General features: G+C 39.1%; 1 protein-coding gene across 2 annotated transcripts in view; it reads right to left on the bottom strand.

Annotated features, from left to right (window-relative positions):
* Nucleotides 1–18,148, bottom strand: part of LOC150088337 (ras-related protein Rab-22A-like) — a 122,677-nt gene that overhangs the window by 35,068 nt on the left and 69,461 nt on the right. For both annotated transcript variants that reach the window (XM_090370726.1, XM_090370727.1), the window contains one exon: nucleotides 905–998. In XM_090370726.1, the coding sequence (XP_090226852.1) occupies nucleotides 905–998 (94 nt within the window). The remainder of the gene's footprint in view (nucleotides 1–904; nucleotides 999–18,148) is intronic.

The raw sequence follows: 18,148 nt of genomic DNA, 5'->3' as shown, positions 1-18,148 counted from the left end.
CACATCATACTGTGGAAAGAGTACTTAACCCTGTTGATAGAAATTTGTACTTTTTGCTCAACCATCATCTACACCTGCTGTTTCCAAACTACCATTATTTTGAAATCTGCAGACCTGTTAATCGGTATCAGAAAAAGATGGTAGTCACCATGTCAGTACAGGACTATACACATGACACTCCCACTTGAAATACTGCAAATGTTATTTGGTTGCTGCAGTAGATTGGGCTGTATATTGTTATACAATAGCAGAGAACCTTTCTGGAGAAGCCAGAAATGTTTTTTTTTTTTTTTTTTAATGGCCATCTTGTGCTCTAGAAACTAACTGCTGATGGAATACTGTTTCCGAAATAAGATAGCAGAAGCCATTCTTTGTTTCTTGTGGTCTTCACTGGTACTTAAAACATCCAACATGCACTCAGTTTATTAAAGTAAAATTTCTGAATGCTGGTGATAAGCGGTCTACTTTAAAAATTCAAATCAAGTTGCTGTTCACCCACCTTTTGTTGTTGCAGTTTGCATTTCCCTAAGTGCAATTTTGTCTGAAGTTGTTGCTGTTATGGGTCTGTGACTCTTCACAATTGTCTGTACTGGCTCTTCCACCACAAACTTCATGACCTGGCAATGAATTTCAGCTGTTGACACTTTTCTTGAATTACAGTTTTCATTCCTGAGCCACTATGCCAGTCAATGTGCCTCATTCTACTAACCAGTAAACACAATGTGGCAGATGGCAAGCAAAGAAATGTGCACTGTTACTAACAATGATTAGTGAATTCCTCTGACATAAGCATCATTAAGTGTAGGTTCTTCAGCTGAGAATTTACATGCTCTTGTAAACTTAATTTCTGAACGGTCCCAAATTGCACAATATTTCAGAAATAAAATATATATTTTATACACACCTAAAGCCCAACTCTTCATTGATTGAAAGCTTTCGTAATTTGTAATATCAAACATCAGGATGGCAACATTTGCATTTCTATAATACATTGGAGCCTGGAAGATTAGCAAAATTGTCTTAATATGAAATACAGTAATAATGTTAACTGCAAAAATTAAATGAAGAAAATTATGCACTAAATATTTAATAAAAGGTACTAGGCCTGAATATATGCTATAACTGTTTAAATCAAAATATTTGCATTTATCATTTATAGAATAGGAAAGAAACAAAACATAACATTTGTGTATTAGCAGGTATTAATAAAATATTTTTCACTGGCTTTCATCTCATGTTGAAGCCATTAAAACAAGTTGTATCATTGAGCAGTAAAATTTTTCATTAGACTGTCCACGTGTTACACTGATGATGTGATAATTATTGAATATGCCATTGGCAGGGGGGAAGGGAAATATATTACAAATAAGTAGCTTTATTTCTCATTTAGGAGTAGTGTTGTTTAACTGTAATGCACAAAGAGGAAATAGGAGTACAAAATAGCCTGAACACAAGAATGAAAAGATTATCTTGTCAGTGTTAATAATCTAATGTTCTACTTATAGGGAGTTTGGGAACGAGATTGGCTTGGTGCAGGTGAAGTTTTTACAACTGCAGCTAATAGAGAAGTTTTTCTTAAATTTTTACCATTTTATTGACTTCATTGGCATATTAATTTATTTTCTAGAAGTAGCTTTATATTCCTAGTTACAATACTTAGTTTATTTTGAGGGTTATTGCTTAGTATCAGTAAAACTTGTACCGTTCAAAACTTGCCACCATCGTGTAGTATCGATATGGAATAGCATTACACCTATCTCGAACTTGATAGCATAATACACAGCACTGAAGTAGGAATCTGTTAGCTTAGTATAGTATTGGAAATCAATCAATTAAATTTATAAATCCTTTTAATTTTTATTGTTAATTAAATGGAAATCATGCCCCAGACTAGAACAGCAAAACAATGCGTGCAATGTATCAAAGGGGGCGATTCTCCAACGCATCAGTCTAAAAAAAATGTCCAAAATACAACATGTTTGCAGATCTCTCTTTCAAACAGGACATGATCTAGCCATGGAGGATTGTGTGTGTGTGTGTGTGTGTGTGTGTGTGTGTGTGTGTGTGTGTGTGTGTGTGTGAGGTGCAGAGAATGTGAAGAAATTAGGTGCCAACTCAGCATTCTGATGGGCATCTATGAGAGCTTGAAGAGTGGGGTAGATGCCCTTGAAGGAATTAAAGTGGGAGGCCTACCAAGCTCTGCACTAGTCCCACAGAAGCTAGTTATTGTGGGCGACTCAACTGTCAGGGAAACTGGAAACATTGTTCAAAAAGGATAGGTGAATAGGACTAGGGTATGTCTGCCAGGGGCAAAAGTTCATGACGTCGTAGAGACGATATCTTTTAAGGGCACAAAAGGTGATATCGTACATGTTGGCACTAATGACATTTAGTGTAGGAGATCTGTGGATTTTCTTAGGAAATACAGGTCAATGTTAAAAAAAAGTCGCAAGTTAGGGTTAAATTTGAGTGTTTGCAATTCTGGCCAGACACGATAGGAGGGAGTATATGACGACAGCCTAGTCAATAAATTCAACCCTGTAGAGACTGTGCAGGGCTCATGGGGTAGAATTTTTCTTAGCATGTTAACAGGAGAGACTACTTCTACAGGGATGGGAAACACTTAAATAGAAAGGGTGCAAGAATATTTGCTGATGCTATCGAGGCGTTAGGTGAGTCAGAAAACTGCTAGCTTGGGGGGGATTCACAGACTAATAGATTAACAGTAGCCGTAGGCAGAGGTGGAAATGATTCTTGCACTGCTTCTATTGGAATGAGCAGCAGCCTGGAAAGCAAGTTGCTAGGGATCTCAAGAACTGCTGGGAGTCATGAAACAAGTAAATACAGTAAACCCCTGCTATTCGTGGTATCTGTATTCGCGGTTTCGCTTACTCGCGGTCGCTGATTTAATATAAAATGAAACCTAAAAAATTGTGAATTTTAAAGTGCCATGAACATTTTCCGCCATAAAAAAACATAGGGGTGGCTAAAATTATCTTTCCCGGTCAAAACAGCGCTCAGTGGGTAGGGGAGGGGGTGACAAAATCCCGGTGTGGATTTTTCTCGCTAATCCTTGTTCAGTGTGTGTGTGTTATGCGCTTGTCATGGAAGGTTTCATCGTTTGCTTTTAATTTATATGCTTATAAATTGAATAAATTTATCAATTTATAAATTGATATGCTCACAAAAGTGATAAATCTACCGTTTTGCAGTGTAAAATAGACTTTTTCAAGTGTGTTAACGGAAGAAAGTGACTTTATTGTGGACAAGTTCTTTCTAACCCGTACAAAAATATGGCTACGAATAACAAGGGAAATGTGAAAAGATCAAAGGTGATAACATTTGCGAATAAAATTGAGTTATTAGATAAAATTTCTAATGGTGAAAGTGTCTCCTCAGTGGCAAAACATTATAAAATCAATGAGTCAACGGTACGGTCAATCAAAAAATCGGAAGAAAAAATCCGCCAGTGTCCGTGAAAACGCGCTAATTGCTTCAAAAATTTGCCCTGTAACTCATGATGTTAAATTAGAAAAAACGGAAAAAGCTTTAAATCTGTGGATAGAAGACCGAACTCAATATAAAATTCCGTTAAGTTCACTCATCATTTGTGAAAAGGCAATACTCCTTTATCAACACTTTAGCGGAACTGGTGATAGCACTGGCGGGATAAGTTTTTTAGCTAGCAAAGGCGCTGGTTTGAAAGATTTGTTTGAAATTTCTAATAAATATTACATTTAATATTAAATTGTTTCTTATTTTCATTTCGATGCCATATACTTGCATTTCACTATGTGCTGTCTATGTACATAGTCATATTATGAAGGTACATATAATACATACATAGACAAAATTTTAGACTAGTTTTTCTTATATATTTCATACTTTGGAATGGAATCCCTTTATTACTATGGGAGCCTTAACTCAGTATTCGCGTTTTCGGCATTCGCGGCATTTCTCAGGAACGTAATCCCCGCGAATAGCGGGGGTTTACTGTACATGGGCTGTGTTAGAATAACTAAGATAAGAACAGGTGAATGTATACTTGCATGTACACCAATGCCAGGAGTACAGTAAATAGATTTGATGAATTTGAAGTACTGGTTAAGACATCCAAGGTAGATATTGTTGGGATATCAGAGATGTGGTGTCACTCAGATATAAGGGATGCAGAATTGGAATTTCGGGAGTACAATGTGTACAGAAAGGATAGACAGTATAGGAATGGAAGAGGGGTTCTGCTGTTAGTAAAGAAACACAAAATCTAAGGAAGTGCATCCAGCTGACATAGATGGACAGTGCAATACTGAGTTCGTCTGGTGTGACATAAGCACTGGGAAAGCAAAAATGAGATAGGAGTTTGTTATAGGCCTAATGACTCTGATGAGTACAATGAACAATTATGTACAGAAACAGAGTGGGCCAGTAAATCAGAGTGTCTTATAATGAGGGATTCTAACTTCTCAGATATTGACTGGAACTTCTGGGTTGGTCACTCGCACACTAGCAAGGCTTTTGTGGATTTATTGGATGATTGTTTTCTACAGCAGCATGTTAGAGAGGCAACAAGAGAAAGTAACACTCTTGATCTGATTATCAGCAGCGATTATTCAAGTATTAAGAATTTACAAGTAAAGGAGCCACTAGGAAGCAGAGATCACAGTGTACTGATGTGGGATGTACTTAAAGATGCAACTACCATCAGGGGTAAAGAGAAAGGTTTTTGCTTTCATAAAGGCGACTACCGTGGTCTCAGAGATTTTTTAAGTTCTGTATAGTGGGACCAACTAATGATGTTACCAACAGGAAATTTACCAAGAAGTGACAACAGAACCATCAGGTTTGGATAGAGATCGGAGCAGAGATGGGCAAAAGTTGAAGCCAATAGCTTTGACAAGAGACCAGAATGTTTGGTTACCATTAGGGCAAGAAGCAAGTTTTCTACTCTTAGCCTGTCCAAACTCTAGTTTGGACTGATTAATAACTGCTTTACAATTGTTGCGAGCTTTGGTGTAGGCGGAAAATGAAACTGAAGAATTAGAAACAAGCCAATTATGATATGCAACGTTCTTTTCTTGAACAGCCTTAGCACATTTATTGGAAAACCAAGGTTTAAATAAAGTACAAGATTTTAAAGTGGAATGTGGGAAAAAGGATTCCATTCCTGCAAGAATAATTTCACTGACACGATCTGAGCAAACATTGACATCAGAAGTTTTTAAACAATAATCTGAACAAGGAAAAGAAGAAAAGATATCTCATAGGTCATCTCATTTTGCATTCTTGTAATGCCAAACAATACGAGGTTGGTAATAGCTATGAGATAAGGGCTCCATTGGAGAAAAGACAATCACCAAGTTGTGATCTGAGGTGCCTAATGGACCACTCACTTCGACGGTGTACTTAGAAGGGTTGTTTGTGAGAAAAAGATCAAGCGTGTTGGCTGTATGGTTAGGATTGTCCAGTATTCTTGTAGGTAAATGAACAATCTGTGCAAGGTAATTAGTAATTGCAAAAGCCTCAGTATCTCGACCATTTGGGTCAGTGTGACTAGATAACAGAAGCCAGCTGGAGTTGTGAACATTAAAATCACCAAGGAAAATTACTTCACTGTGAGGAAAGTTGGACTGGAGAAAGTAAAGTTGCAAAGAGAGGAAGTTAAAGAGCTCCAAGTGATCAGTGGAGCTGGGAGAACGTTAGAGACAACAGATGAATTTGACACAATGAGGTAGAGAGATTTTAAGCCAGAGAAGAACGAAAAGAGGAGATTCCAAATTACTAAGTCTCTGACAGGGAATATCAGAACAGACATATGCACAAGTACCACCTTTGAGGCGAAAGGAATCATAGAGCGAATAATTTGGGCAACTGAGATAAGCAGTAGTTGAATCAACCGATAATTGAGATTCTGTCGGAAAAAGTACATGCAAGTGGAAATGGACATCATTGAGATTAGAATCGAGACCACGTATATTTGTGAAATGAATTAGTAAGTGTTTGGGAGGTTTAGATATTTTCGCAGATAAGCTTACTCTATTAGTTTGACAAGTCATGGTGTATTCAATAGTAAGAAAAAGTGGATGGGGCATGCTGTATGAGGTAATGAAATTTTTGGATACGGCGTACACATGGTAAGAATATACCCAGATCCTTGACATAACATGGCCTCGACAATGTCCCCCGCATACACACTACTCTGACTTCCTCCAGTCACTATCTGGCAGAGTAGAGGTAGCAAGATTATACACTAGCTGATCCGGAAGTCTCCTAGAGAGTTACCAACAGGTTCAGTCCATTGTACTAACTATCGGCTGGCCTGGGAACACCGTTTTAGACCTGTACCCTCGAAATGTAAAGAATATTGGATCTCACCACGACGTTCATCATAACCTCAAAAGTCATTAATCATACTGCATGATGGAAGAGATGGGGAAGGGTTGAGTGGAACTTAGTATAATGGGATAATCACCTCCCTGTCCCTGCTAACAAAATTCCTATATATCCTGACAATAATACTCCATGACCTGCCTTGGCAGCCTGTCTGCACTGCTCAGCAAACTTCATATTTGACTGTACAATTAACCTCAGGTCTTTTTCACTTTCCACTTCCCTGAGTGTAGTACCACACAGTTGGTACGTTTCTCTTCAGTTACTGCTGCCCATATGCAGTACTTTGCATTTGTCAATGTTAAACTTCAATTGCTACTTCTCAGCTCATTTTCCCAACTTATCGAGATGCAGTTGGAGTAGCATACTGTTTTTTCTGTCGTTAACAACCGTGCCAACCTTTGTATCATCTGCAAACCTGGACATTAAACCTGATATACCTTCATCAATATCATTGATAAATATACAAAACGACAATGTGCCCAACACCGAACCCAGGGGAACTCCACTAATAACATTTGTCCATGAAGAGCAGTGTCCATTGATTCCCACTATGTCGTCTCCCACTCAACCATCCCTTTATTCATTGTAGCAACTTACCCTTAATGCCATACCTCTCCAATTTGTACAGCAGTCTTCCATGTGCAACAATAATAACAGTAATGACAGTATGCTGCTGCATCAGCATTAGCATTAGCATTAGTAGAGGCATTTGATGCAAGAAAGCCAGCTTATGCAGCATCAGCCAAAAAAAAAAAAAAAAAAAAAAAACCCACTTCCACTTCACCCCTCTGTTCGTTCAAAATACCTGTCCAGCTGAGCCTTAAACTTATTTAGGCTATCAACCTCCACCACAAGGGATGGCAGTCTGTTCCACCAACCAACCACCCGCTGGCTAAAGGCAAATTTCCGCACGTCTATCCTACATCTGTCTTTCCTCAATTTGAATTTATGCCCTCTCAGGTGATTTTTCTGAGCTAGAGGAAGAATCCCATCAGCATGCTTAAACCATTCAAGGCTTTATACACCTCTATCAGATCACCTCGCTGGTGCCTAGTCTCCAGACACTGTAATTTGCAAAACTTAAGCCTTTCTTCGTAAGAGCACCCCTTTGTTCCATTCACTAATCTTGTTGCCCTTCTCTGTACTCGTTCCAGCAGCTCTACATCCTTCTTGAAATGAGGCCTCCAGACCTGTATACAGTACTCTAGGTGTGGCCTGACCATCGCCATATACAATGGAATAATCACCTCCTTATCCCTGCTGGAAAAATTCCTGTATATCATTGACAATACTCCATGAGCTACTCTTGTAGCCCGTCTGCACTGCTCAGAGAACTTCATATCTGCCTGCACAACCACCCCCAAGTCCCTTTCATTCTCTACCACTGTCAGTGTAGTACCACAGAGTTGATACGTTGCTCTGGGGTTGCTGTTCCCCATGTGTAGTACTTTACATTTGTCAATGTTAAACTTCATTTGCCACCTCTCAGCCCATCTGCTCAACCTTTCCAGATCCTGTTGCAGCAGCATAGTGTCAGTAGTGTCCTTGACAACCCTGCCAACCTTTGTATCATCTGCAAACTTGGACATTAAGCTTGATATACCATCATCAATATCATTTATAAATACAGAAAACAACAATGGACCCAACATTGAGCCCTGAGGGACTCCACTAATAACATCAGTCCACGATGAGCAGTGTCCATTGATTACCACTCTCTGCCTTCTCCCCCTCAACCACCCCTTTATCCATAGCAGCAATTTGCCTCCAATGTCACACTGCTCCAATTTGTGTAGCAGTCTTCCATGTGCAACAGTATCAAAAGCCTTTCTAAGATCCAAGTATATAATATCAAAGTTATTCCCTGCATCCAGCTCTTTTGTGACTGCATCATAGTATCCAATCAAGTTGGTCAGGCAAAACTTCCCCTTAACAAAACCATGCTGTGTCTGAGCTATAACAAGTCTTGTCTAAATGATCCTGCAGTGCTTCTTTAACCAGTGCCTCCATTAATTTTCCTGGAACAGAAGTTAAGCTCACAGGTCTATAATTACTTGTTTCAGCCTTTGATCCTCCTTTGTGAATTGGGGTCACATTTGCACATTTCCAGTCCATGGGTACCTCCCCTGAGTCCAAGGAAGCTCTCATAACTATGGCTATGGCTTCCTTTGCTGCCTCCTTTAATATAACTGGATAGATCCCATCCACCCCGGGTGCCTTTCTTGTGTTTATCTTCAACAGTTTCTCCTCCACTTTACTCCCAGTTATTTCAAGATTCTGTAGCTTACTGCTAGAGCTGAATACACCTCTGGCATTCCCCTTGCTGAATAACTCCTCATGTGTGAATGTCGATGCAAAATATTCATTTAGTTTGTTAGCTACCTGAGCAGGATCATCAACAGTTGACCCATCAATATCAAGTGGACCAATCTGATTCATCCCCTTCCTTCTAGAGTTTACATAAGTAAAGAAATCTTTGCTGTTTTTCTTTGCATCCCTTGCCAAGGATTTCTCGTAATCTGCCTTCGCGTGCCTAACCTCCTTTGTAACTTGGTTGCATATCAACTTGTATCTATCATAGGCTTCTGTGTCATGTGTTAATTTGTAAGTATCCCATATATTTTTCTTCTCTGCCATATGCCTCATTAGTTCATCTGACATCCATTTTGGCCTAAACCTTGAACAATATTTCTTAGTTGGTATGTAAAGCCTAGTAACTTCCAAGATAAGTTCTTTGAATGCTTCCCATTTTGAATTTGCTGTTGGTAACATCATCAGTTGGTACTGTATAGAATTTAAATACTGTCTCAGTCCATCGTAGTCGCCTTTACGGAAGCAATAACCCTTCCCTTTACCCCTAATGGTAGTTACCTCTTTCAGTAAATCCCACTTCAGCACACTGTGATCACTGCCACCTAGTGGTTCATTTATCTGCAGATTCTTAATGCATGAAGAATCACTGCTGATAATCAAATCAAGAGTATTACTCCCTCTAGTTGCCTCCCGAACATGCTGATGTAGAAAACAATCATCCAATAAATCCACAAAAGCCCTGCTAGTGTGTGAGTAACCAGCCCCCAAATTCCAGTCAATATCTGGGAAATTAAAATCTCCCATTATAAGACTCTCTGATTTACTGGCCCACTCTATTTCCCTGTACAGTTCCTTATTATACTCATCAGAGTCATTAAGCCTATAGCACACTCCTACTCTCAATTTTGATCTCCCAATGCTTATGTCATACCAAACTGACTCAACACTGCACTGTCCAGCGATGTCGACTGGCTTCACTTCCTTGGTTTTTATGTGTTTCTTAACTAATAGCATAACCCCTCCCCCCTTCCTATCCTGTCTATCCTTTCTGTAGACGTTGTACTCCCCAAATTGCAGTTCTGCATCCCTTATATCTGTGTGACACCACGTCTCTGATATCCCAACAATATCTGCCTTCGATGTTTTGAGCAATACCTCAAATTCATTAAATTTATTTACTAAACTCCAAGAATTGGTGTACACGCAAGTATACCTGCACCTGTTTCTATTCTTAGCTACCCTAACACAACCCATGTGTTTACTTGTACCGCAATGGCTCCCAGCAGTCTCTGAAATACCATGCATCTTGTTTTTCAGGCTTCTGCTCATTCTAATAGAAGCAGTGCAAGAATCTTTCACCTCTGCCGGTGGCTACTGTCAATCTATTGGTCTTTGTCTCCCCCCAAGCTAGCAGTTTTCCGACCCACCTAACACTGCCTCGATAGCATCAGCAAATATTCTTGCACCCTTTCTATTTAAGTGTATCCCATCTCTGTAGAAGCAATCTCTCCTGTTAACAAGTACAGTCCAGGCTGAAAAAAATTCTACCCCTTGAGCCTTGCACAATCTTTCCAGGGCCGAATTGATTGACAAGGCTCTCATCATATACTTCCTCCTATCGTGTCTGGGCAGAATTGCAGACACTTTCAAATTCAACCCTAATTCTCGGCTTTTGCATCAGGATCTGGAAAAGTTGGGCAGATGGGCTGAGAAGTGGCAACTGAAGTTTAACATTGACAAATGGAAAGTACTGAATATGGGTACCAGTAACCCCAGAGAAATGTACCAACTGGGTGGTGTTACTCTCAGGGTAGTGAAGAATAAAAGAGACCTGGGGGTACTGTGCAGTCAGATATGAAGTTTTCTGAGCAGTGCAGACAGGCTGCCATAGGAGATCATGGCGTCTTGGCAATGATATACAGGAATTTTGTAAGCAGGGATAAGGAGGTGATTATCCCCTTGTACAAGGCAATGGTCAGGCCACTCCTTGAGTACTGCATACAAGTCTGCAACCTGTATTTTAGGAAGGATGTAGAGTTGCAAGGAGTACAGAGAAGGGAAACAAGACTGGTGAATGGAACAATGGGGTGCTCTTATGAAGAAAAGCTTAAGTTTTGCAAATTGCAGCTGCTGGAGACCAGGCACCTGCAAGGTGATCTGACTGAGATGTATAAGGCCTCGAATGGATTGAGCAGGCTCAATGCTGATGGGATTCTTCCTCTAGCTCAGATTACAAACCTGATGGGGTATAGATTCAAACTGAGGAAAGCCAGTTGTAGAATAGATGTGTGGAAGTTTTAGCTTTAGCCAGCTGGTAGTTTATTGCCAAAAAAAAAAAAAAACTTTCATCTGTTGTGGAAGTTTATAGCTTAATAAATTTAAGGCAGGACTAGAGAAACATTTGGAATGAATGGATCAGTGAAAAGGGAGTGGGTTTTTTTTTGTGGCTGATGATGTATAAGCTTGCTTTCTTGCATCATGTGCATCTACTAATGCTATACTAGTATGATCACACAGATTAGAGTTTACAATTAGTTATTTGACAAGAATATTCTCGTTAACCTTATTTTGTGGTAAGATGGATTTCAATCATACTGTATTTCTGTGTGGACCACTGACACTAGAAAAGATGGATGCAAGTTGTGTTTTTACTGAAATAGTTAATAAAGCTATGTAAATGTGTTTGATGTGTTCATATATAACAACTGGCAGTTCATTCAAAGTAATAAAAGAGCAAAATACAGAGGGTGGTTTGACAACTGCTACCTATTTCTAAAACAGTATCATTGCAGAACCATGGGTTATAAAAGATTTACAAGGAGAGATCAAGAAGTCCAGCGACTGACTTTTATCTTGAAATTGTGGTATTACTACAAGTTTTGACTTGTCATGGCATGTTTGGTAACATGGACACAATTCAAATCACCTGTTCATCTGAAATCAGTCTGAATTAGCATATGAAGAACAGATGTTTTATGTTTTTTTTTCTGCATTTTATTAAGAATGGTTTCAGTGGGTACAAATTTACATCAAATTTGTTTCAGATTAGGGAAAAGTGTAACAGAAACTCAAAAAATTTTAAAAACAACTTTGGGAGAATATGCTGTGTGTCATGCTATGTGATTTTCAGTGGTTCACAAGGTTTAAAGCGGGCTGCTTGTCTGTTAAAGACAATCCTCACTTTGGCTGCCCTTCAGCATATATATTTTAATGGTAAATCTGCCTTCTAAGTCAATAAATTTTAACAAGATTTGGGAATTCAATGCGTTTCAGCCTTTCATCTTCACTCATGATCATAAAGAGCAGCAATTTCTCACGTCAGGATTTTCATAAACAGGCTGCTGCTGGCCGAGTTTTTCTTTCATAATTACTAATGACAAATTGTGTATATACGTATGCTTATGATCAAGGCACAAGAGCCTAGTCCTCTCAATAGAAGAATTGAAGAACCTCACATAACATCCTCCAGATGCCTCTTCCACTAACAGGTGATACAGAGCAGTTTTTGAGGAGACTACATACACTTTTTGAGCAAGCTTGTATCACAGAAATTGGGGCTCCAGTGAAGGGTTAAACTGCCACAATGAGCCTGTTGGATTGCATTGTGGTTCCAAGGGCTGTACTGGGAGACTGACTCAGGTATTACTCTTCACTATTAACTGCTGTACTGTTGGGATTGATCAGGTTTGAGGAAAAGTTAACTTCTTCATAGTGACCAAAATTCCTGGTTTTGATATCTACTTCCTGGATTAAGCTACTACTCATTTTGAGTCTTCATGGTGGAACTACAAGCATCAACTGGATCCTTGGAGATCATCGCAACCTTATGTTGGGACTTTATAGTGTCAGATGCCTTCATGGTATTGCATGCGATATGGACATTACACTAAGAATGAACTGCCCCCCCCCCCCTCTACGAGGGACCTGAGGTAAATGTACATCAATATTGTGCAGTGGTGCAGCATTGTAAATAGGTTGTGGGGTTGCCAAGAAATCTGGCTGGGATTGCATAGTACAATTAATAAATAAATAGAAAAAAGAAAAAAAAGGAGAATCTATCCTCTCCAAGGTCCAAAAAAGAAAGATGATCTCAATTAAATGTGAAGACCATGCTTATATTATTTTTTGACTCACGTGGGATGTTCATTAGGAATTTATTTCACTGTTTGCACAGGCAAACAATGCAACAGGAATACTATAAAAAAAAAGTTCTACAGTGATTGCATGATGCTGCTCAGAGAAAAACTGGGAAAAATCAGGAACATCAGGAAAAACTGGGCTTCAGGAAATAGGCACTTGCAACATGACATTACCTCTACACACTTGGCACTTTCTTGCAAAGCTCTCCATTGCTGTAGTCTCTCCATCTGATGCACTTGCAAATTTTTGCACTAATTTTTTTTTTATCCCAAGCTTAAAAGCTCCTTGAAAGGTCACAGGTTTACATAAATTGAGGGAATTATTCAGAAATGTGACACAGGAACTATTAGAAATTTCAAAAGAAAATCATCAGAAATGCTTCCAGAAGTGTTGAAATTGGATTGCATTGTGGTATACTGTAATTACATTGCGGTACACTGATGAGCCAAAACATTATGATCACCTACCTAATATGATGTTGGCCCTCCATGTGCAGCCAAAACAGCTTGTATCCAGCGAGGAATGGATGCTACAAGATTTCTAAATGTCATGTAGTATCTGGTACCAACACATACCCAGCAGATCCTTAACTCCTGTAAGGTCCGTGGTTGAGACGCCGCAGATAGGAGTTGCTGTTCCAACACAAACCACAGATGCTCAATGGGATTGATGTCTGGGGAATTTGTGGTACTATTACAGATCAACTTGTACCTGTTGTATGCACCAGTTATTTTCATTGCTTTGTAACTGTCCCCATGATATCTTTTTGTGCTCTATTTGACCAGCCAGCTCCACAGCCATCCATTTTGTTATCCTCCTCTAATATTTTCTTACAGGTATGCATTCATGGCTTCTGCGATTTTTGTTTTAAAAGTATTCCATAATTGAAACGTATTCACCATCCTTTGGCAATCCGCCCAGTTCACAAGTGCCATATAGCACCTTAAACTGTCAAAGTCCCCTCTTCTGAAGTTAAAACCAATGCCTTTACCTTTAAACATTACAAAATCTTTCTTCACCTTCCAGATGACAATTGCATTATCACTTCCTAACAATGTTTCCTGTACTTTAAGCCCTGTGAAGTCATCTGAATTGTTAGTAATGATGAGGTCAAGAATATTCTCACTCTTAGTACCTTCTCTAACATGCTGGTACAAGTAATAACACTGGTCAACACCAAAAATGTTTCTGGCTTGAAAATAGTCAATTCTTCTTAATTTCAGTATGAGAAAAATGAATATAACATTTAAAACTCTTGGTTAGCTCTCAGTTCCACAATGTAGTCCCTCTTATGATTTAGGGGGAATACTGGTGAATACTAGGGAATTGTGGAGTCTGGAGGATAGGTTGGTAACACTGAAACAGGAACCGATACACCATGTTTCTTTTCTTTTCTTTTTTTTTTTTTTTATATTTCTGTGTATCATTTACCTTGCAAGTGATGTCACGAGTGATGTTAATTTATTTTTTTCAAGTTTATGGACAAAAATTTACATAAAAAGTCAGGATGCAACGTAAATGTGTTAACAGTGTTGACAATTTTTGTTATGTGTGGTGATGTGACATTTTCCACTCAGAAATGCCAACTGACTCCACTTGTGAAGACAGCCTACTACCATTATTTTTTGGCTGTAAGGTAGGGGATGAAGACAAACCCAGGGCACCTCTTATTTTCTGCAACACATGTGCTGTAAATCTTCGTGGATGGTTGAATAACAAAGGACGTTCAATGCCTTTTGCCATCCCAATGATTTGGAGGGAGCCTTCAAATCATGTAAATGGCTGTTATTTCTGCATGGTGCCTCCTTTTCAGCATAGCATGTCAAAAAAAAAAAAAAGTGGACTGTGGAATAACCCAACATCCCGTCAGCTATCCGACCAGTGGCACATGGGGATGGTCTGCTTGTACCTTACCCTCAAGAAGAGTACACTTTGGAGTCTGATGAAGATGGGGACAGTGTGAGGAATGATGGTCAACCTGGGCCTTCAACATCACAGGATCCTGATTTTGTTCTTATCTTATTGCATTCAGCAGATAAAGTAGGTGTGTGTGGGGGGAGTACATGTATGAAATAATGAAATTTTTGGATGTGACATAGCAAGGATATATCCAACTCCACGTAGCGTGGCCTAAAACCTGAGTCTCTGATTGAGACACACACAATCACCGAAGGTGAACTAAGTGATCTAATTCGAGACCTAGATCTATCGAAAGATAAAGCAGAGCTTCTGGAATCAAGGCTCCAACAGTGGAATCTTCTGCAACCAAATATTAAGATGACCATGTACAGGAGCAGGCAGAATGCTTTGACTCCATATTTTAAAAGTGAAAACAGCCTTGTTGCCTGCTGTAATGTCAATGGTTTGATGACAGCTTTGAATGTGGAGCACAACCCACAGGATTGTAGGCTATTCATTCTCATCAAAGCTAAGTTTAAAAGCTGTTTTGCTCCACAATGGCAATGCTCTTCCTTCAATTCCTCTAGGCCATGCTGTCCACATGAAGGAGACATATGAGAATATGAAATTAATTCTGGAAGCAATGAAGTACAAAGATCAACAATGGCAGATCTGTGGAGACCTGAAGTTGATCGCAATACTGCTGGGCATGCAGTTGGGATACACGAAGTACTGATGTTTCCTGTGTGAGTGGGATAGTCAAGCTAGGTCCTCGCGCTACAAGAGAAAAGTCTGGCCTATTAGGGAAAAAATGTCCAGCACAATCCTCTGGTTGACCGAAGCAAAATTCTTCTGCCCCCTTTACACATAAAACTAGAACTCATGAAGAACTTTGTTAAGGGAATGAACTAGGATGGAGAAGCTTTCAAGTACCCGAGAGAACAATTTCCACTGTTGAGTGATGCTAAGGTTAAGGAAGGAATCTTTCTTGTTGCCTGCTGTAAGGTCTGCAAATTCGTGAACTTTTAAAGGATGAAAACTTTGAGCGAGCTCTCCAGGGTAATGAGAACACAGCATGGGAAGCCTTTAATGTTGTGCATGACTTCCTGGGAAACTGAAGAGCTGGAAACTATGTTGAGACTGTGAACAACCTTCCAGAAAAGTATCATCAATTAGGCTGCAACATGTCACTGAAAATTCACTTTCTCGACTCTCATCTGGACTTCTTCCCTGACAACTGTGGTGCAGTGAGTGATGAGCACAGTGAGCGATTCTGCCAAGATATTTCAGCAATGGAAAGAAGATATCAGGGTAGATGGAACACTTCTATGCTTGCTGACTACTGTTGGCCAGTAATAAGGGATGCCCCGGAAATGGAATACAAGCGAAAAGAGGCACTATCATGAATAGGCCACATTTTGAGAAAGTACTTTCGGTTCCTGTGCAGTTTCCTTGTGTTCTTGTTTTTTTATGTTTAAATTAAAAACAACTTTTATTTATGTTGTACCAAGGAAATGTAAATAAGAGATTATTTTAATATTACTTTTCACTCCGACTACTACTGAAATTACTATATTCTTAGACAATAGCGAAAGTACTGTATCTCAAAAACTAATAAAAATTTCTGGTCATATTCGTTTTTCTCGACTCAAAATTAGTAAAGTTTGCCTAATTTAAGAAAGGAAACAAATTCAAAGAATTTTTTTGTTGAACAGTGTATACTTATCTAGTCTATTTAAAAATGTTTTTGCCCAACATGAGTTTCCCTCCCTCCCACTTATTCCAACCAATTATAAGACATTCATGCTTGCTTGCTTGCCCATTCCATCTGCATGTAAAGACTGGTCATTTCTTCACAATCTTATGGTCTGTAGATTACTCCCAATCTCATTGTTCCTTTGCTTCTGACTAACTCAGCACACATATTCTATGCTGGCAGATGTAATTTCAGACTCAGCAAAAGCTCTTTTTGCACTCATGCTGCTTTTTATAATAAGTGTAACCCCTCCACCCCTTCTCTTTCCTATCTTTCCTAAATATGTTATACATATTGTAGTGGAACTCGTGATCACCAATTTCTGGGTATACTTATCTAGTCTATTTAAAAATGTTTTTGCCCACCACGAGTTTTCCTCCCTCCCACTTATTCCAACCAATTATAAGACATTCATGCTTGCTTGCTTGCCCATTCCATCTGTATGTAAAGACTGGTCATATTCTTCACAATCTTATGGTCTGTAGATTACTCCCAATCTCATTGCTCCTTTGCTTCTGACTAACTCAGCACACATATTCTGTGTAGCAGATGTAACTTCAGACTCAGCGAAAGCTCTTTTTGCACTCATGCTGCTTTTTATAATAAGTGTAACCCCTCCACCTCTTCTCTTTCCTATCTTTCCTAAATATGTTATACATATCGTAGTGGAACTCGTGATCACCAATTTCTGGGTAGCACCATATTTCTGTTAGCCCTATTATATCAGCATTAGTTGTTCTAAGCAGGATTTCAAATTCAGCCATTTTATTGACAACACTCCTGACATTACTGTTGACACAGTTGAGATTAAATAATCTTCTACAGTTTACTAGCCTGACACACCCCTCGAACTTATTTAGGTTTGTATCCCAAACCATATCTTCCCTTTCATTTGAAACATTGCTACTCTCAGAACATCTTATCAACATCGGGTGTTGTTGCAGCAAAACAGAATTCATGAGACAAATACAAGCATTACTTTGACCCATATCATCAGATAAATGCAGTTGTAAATTATATTTCTATCCATAACTAGCAGTTTCTCTGAGTCCTTAGGGTATCTTCAATGTTACTGGCAAAAATCCTAGCATCGCCTTTGTTCAAATGAATACCGTCTCTACAAAATAGATGCCTACTACCTACGAATAAGGGCCACATTGATAAAATCTGGCCCCCTGAAAGCCTTGCAGATTCCCTCAAGTCTCGAGTTAATCCACAAGCCTTTCAGCATATAGCCCAAACATGATAAGAACAGAATTGCAGACACATGCACATTGTGATCTAATTTATGGCATTTCTTCAATATAGTCATAATTTCTCTGACAGATGGTCAGGTCATGTATGCATAATGCTGTTAGTCCCTACAAGAATAATAATTATTTCTTTCTTTACCTCCCTTAAAATCTGACAATCTGTTGGTAACATCAATTGTTGCTCCTGGCAAATACACTCTGGTTCTGGACCACCTATCCTTATTACAAAATGTTTTCCATTTCCCTGACATTAGAGTTGCCCAATAAAACTAGATCACCTTTGACCAGAGCAGTCTGCACTTGACTATTCTTTTGTGGGTCCCGAATCGGGGGTTCAACACTTGGCAGGTCAGGAGATACCCGAGTCTCTGATGAACTCCCAGTTACATACATTTGT

Source organism: Mastigoproctus giganteus, chromosome 3, assembly GCF_048544385.1.
Source record: "Mastigoproctus giganteus isolate SK-2022 chromosome 3, ASM4854438v1, whole genome shotgun sequence".
NCBI lineage: Eukaryota > Metazoa > Arthropoda > Arachnida > Uropygi > Thelyphonidae > Mastigoproctus > Mastigoproctus giganteus.
This window is presented reverse-complemented; position numbering and strand designations above follow the sequence as displayed.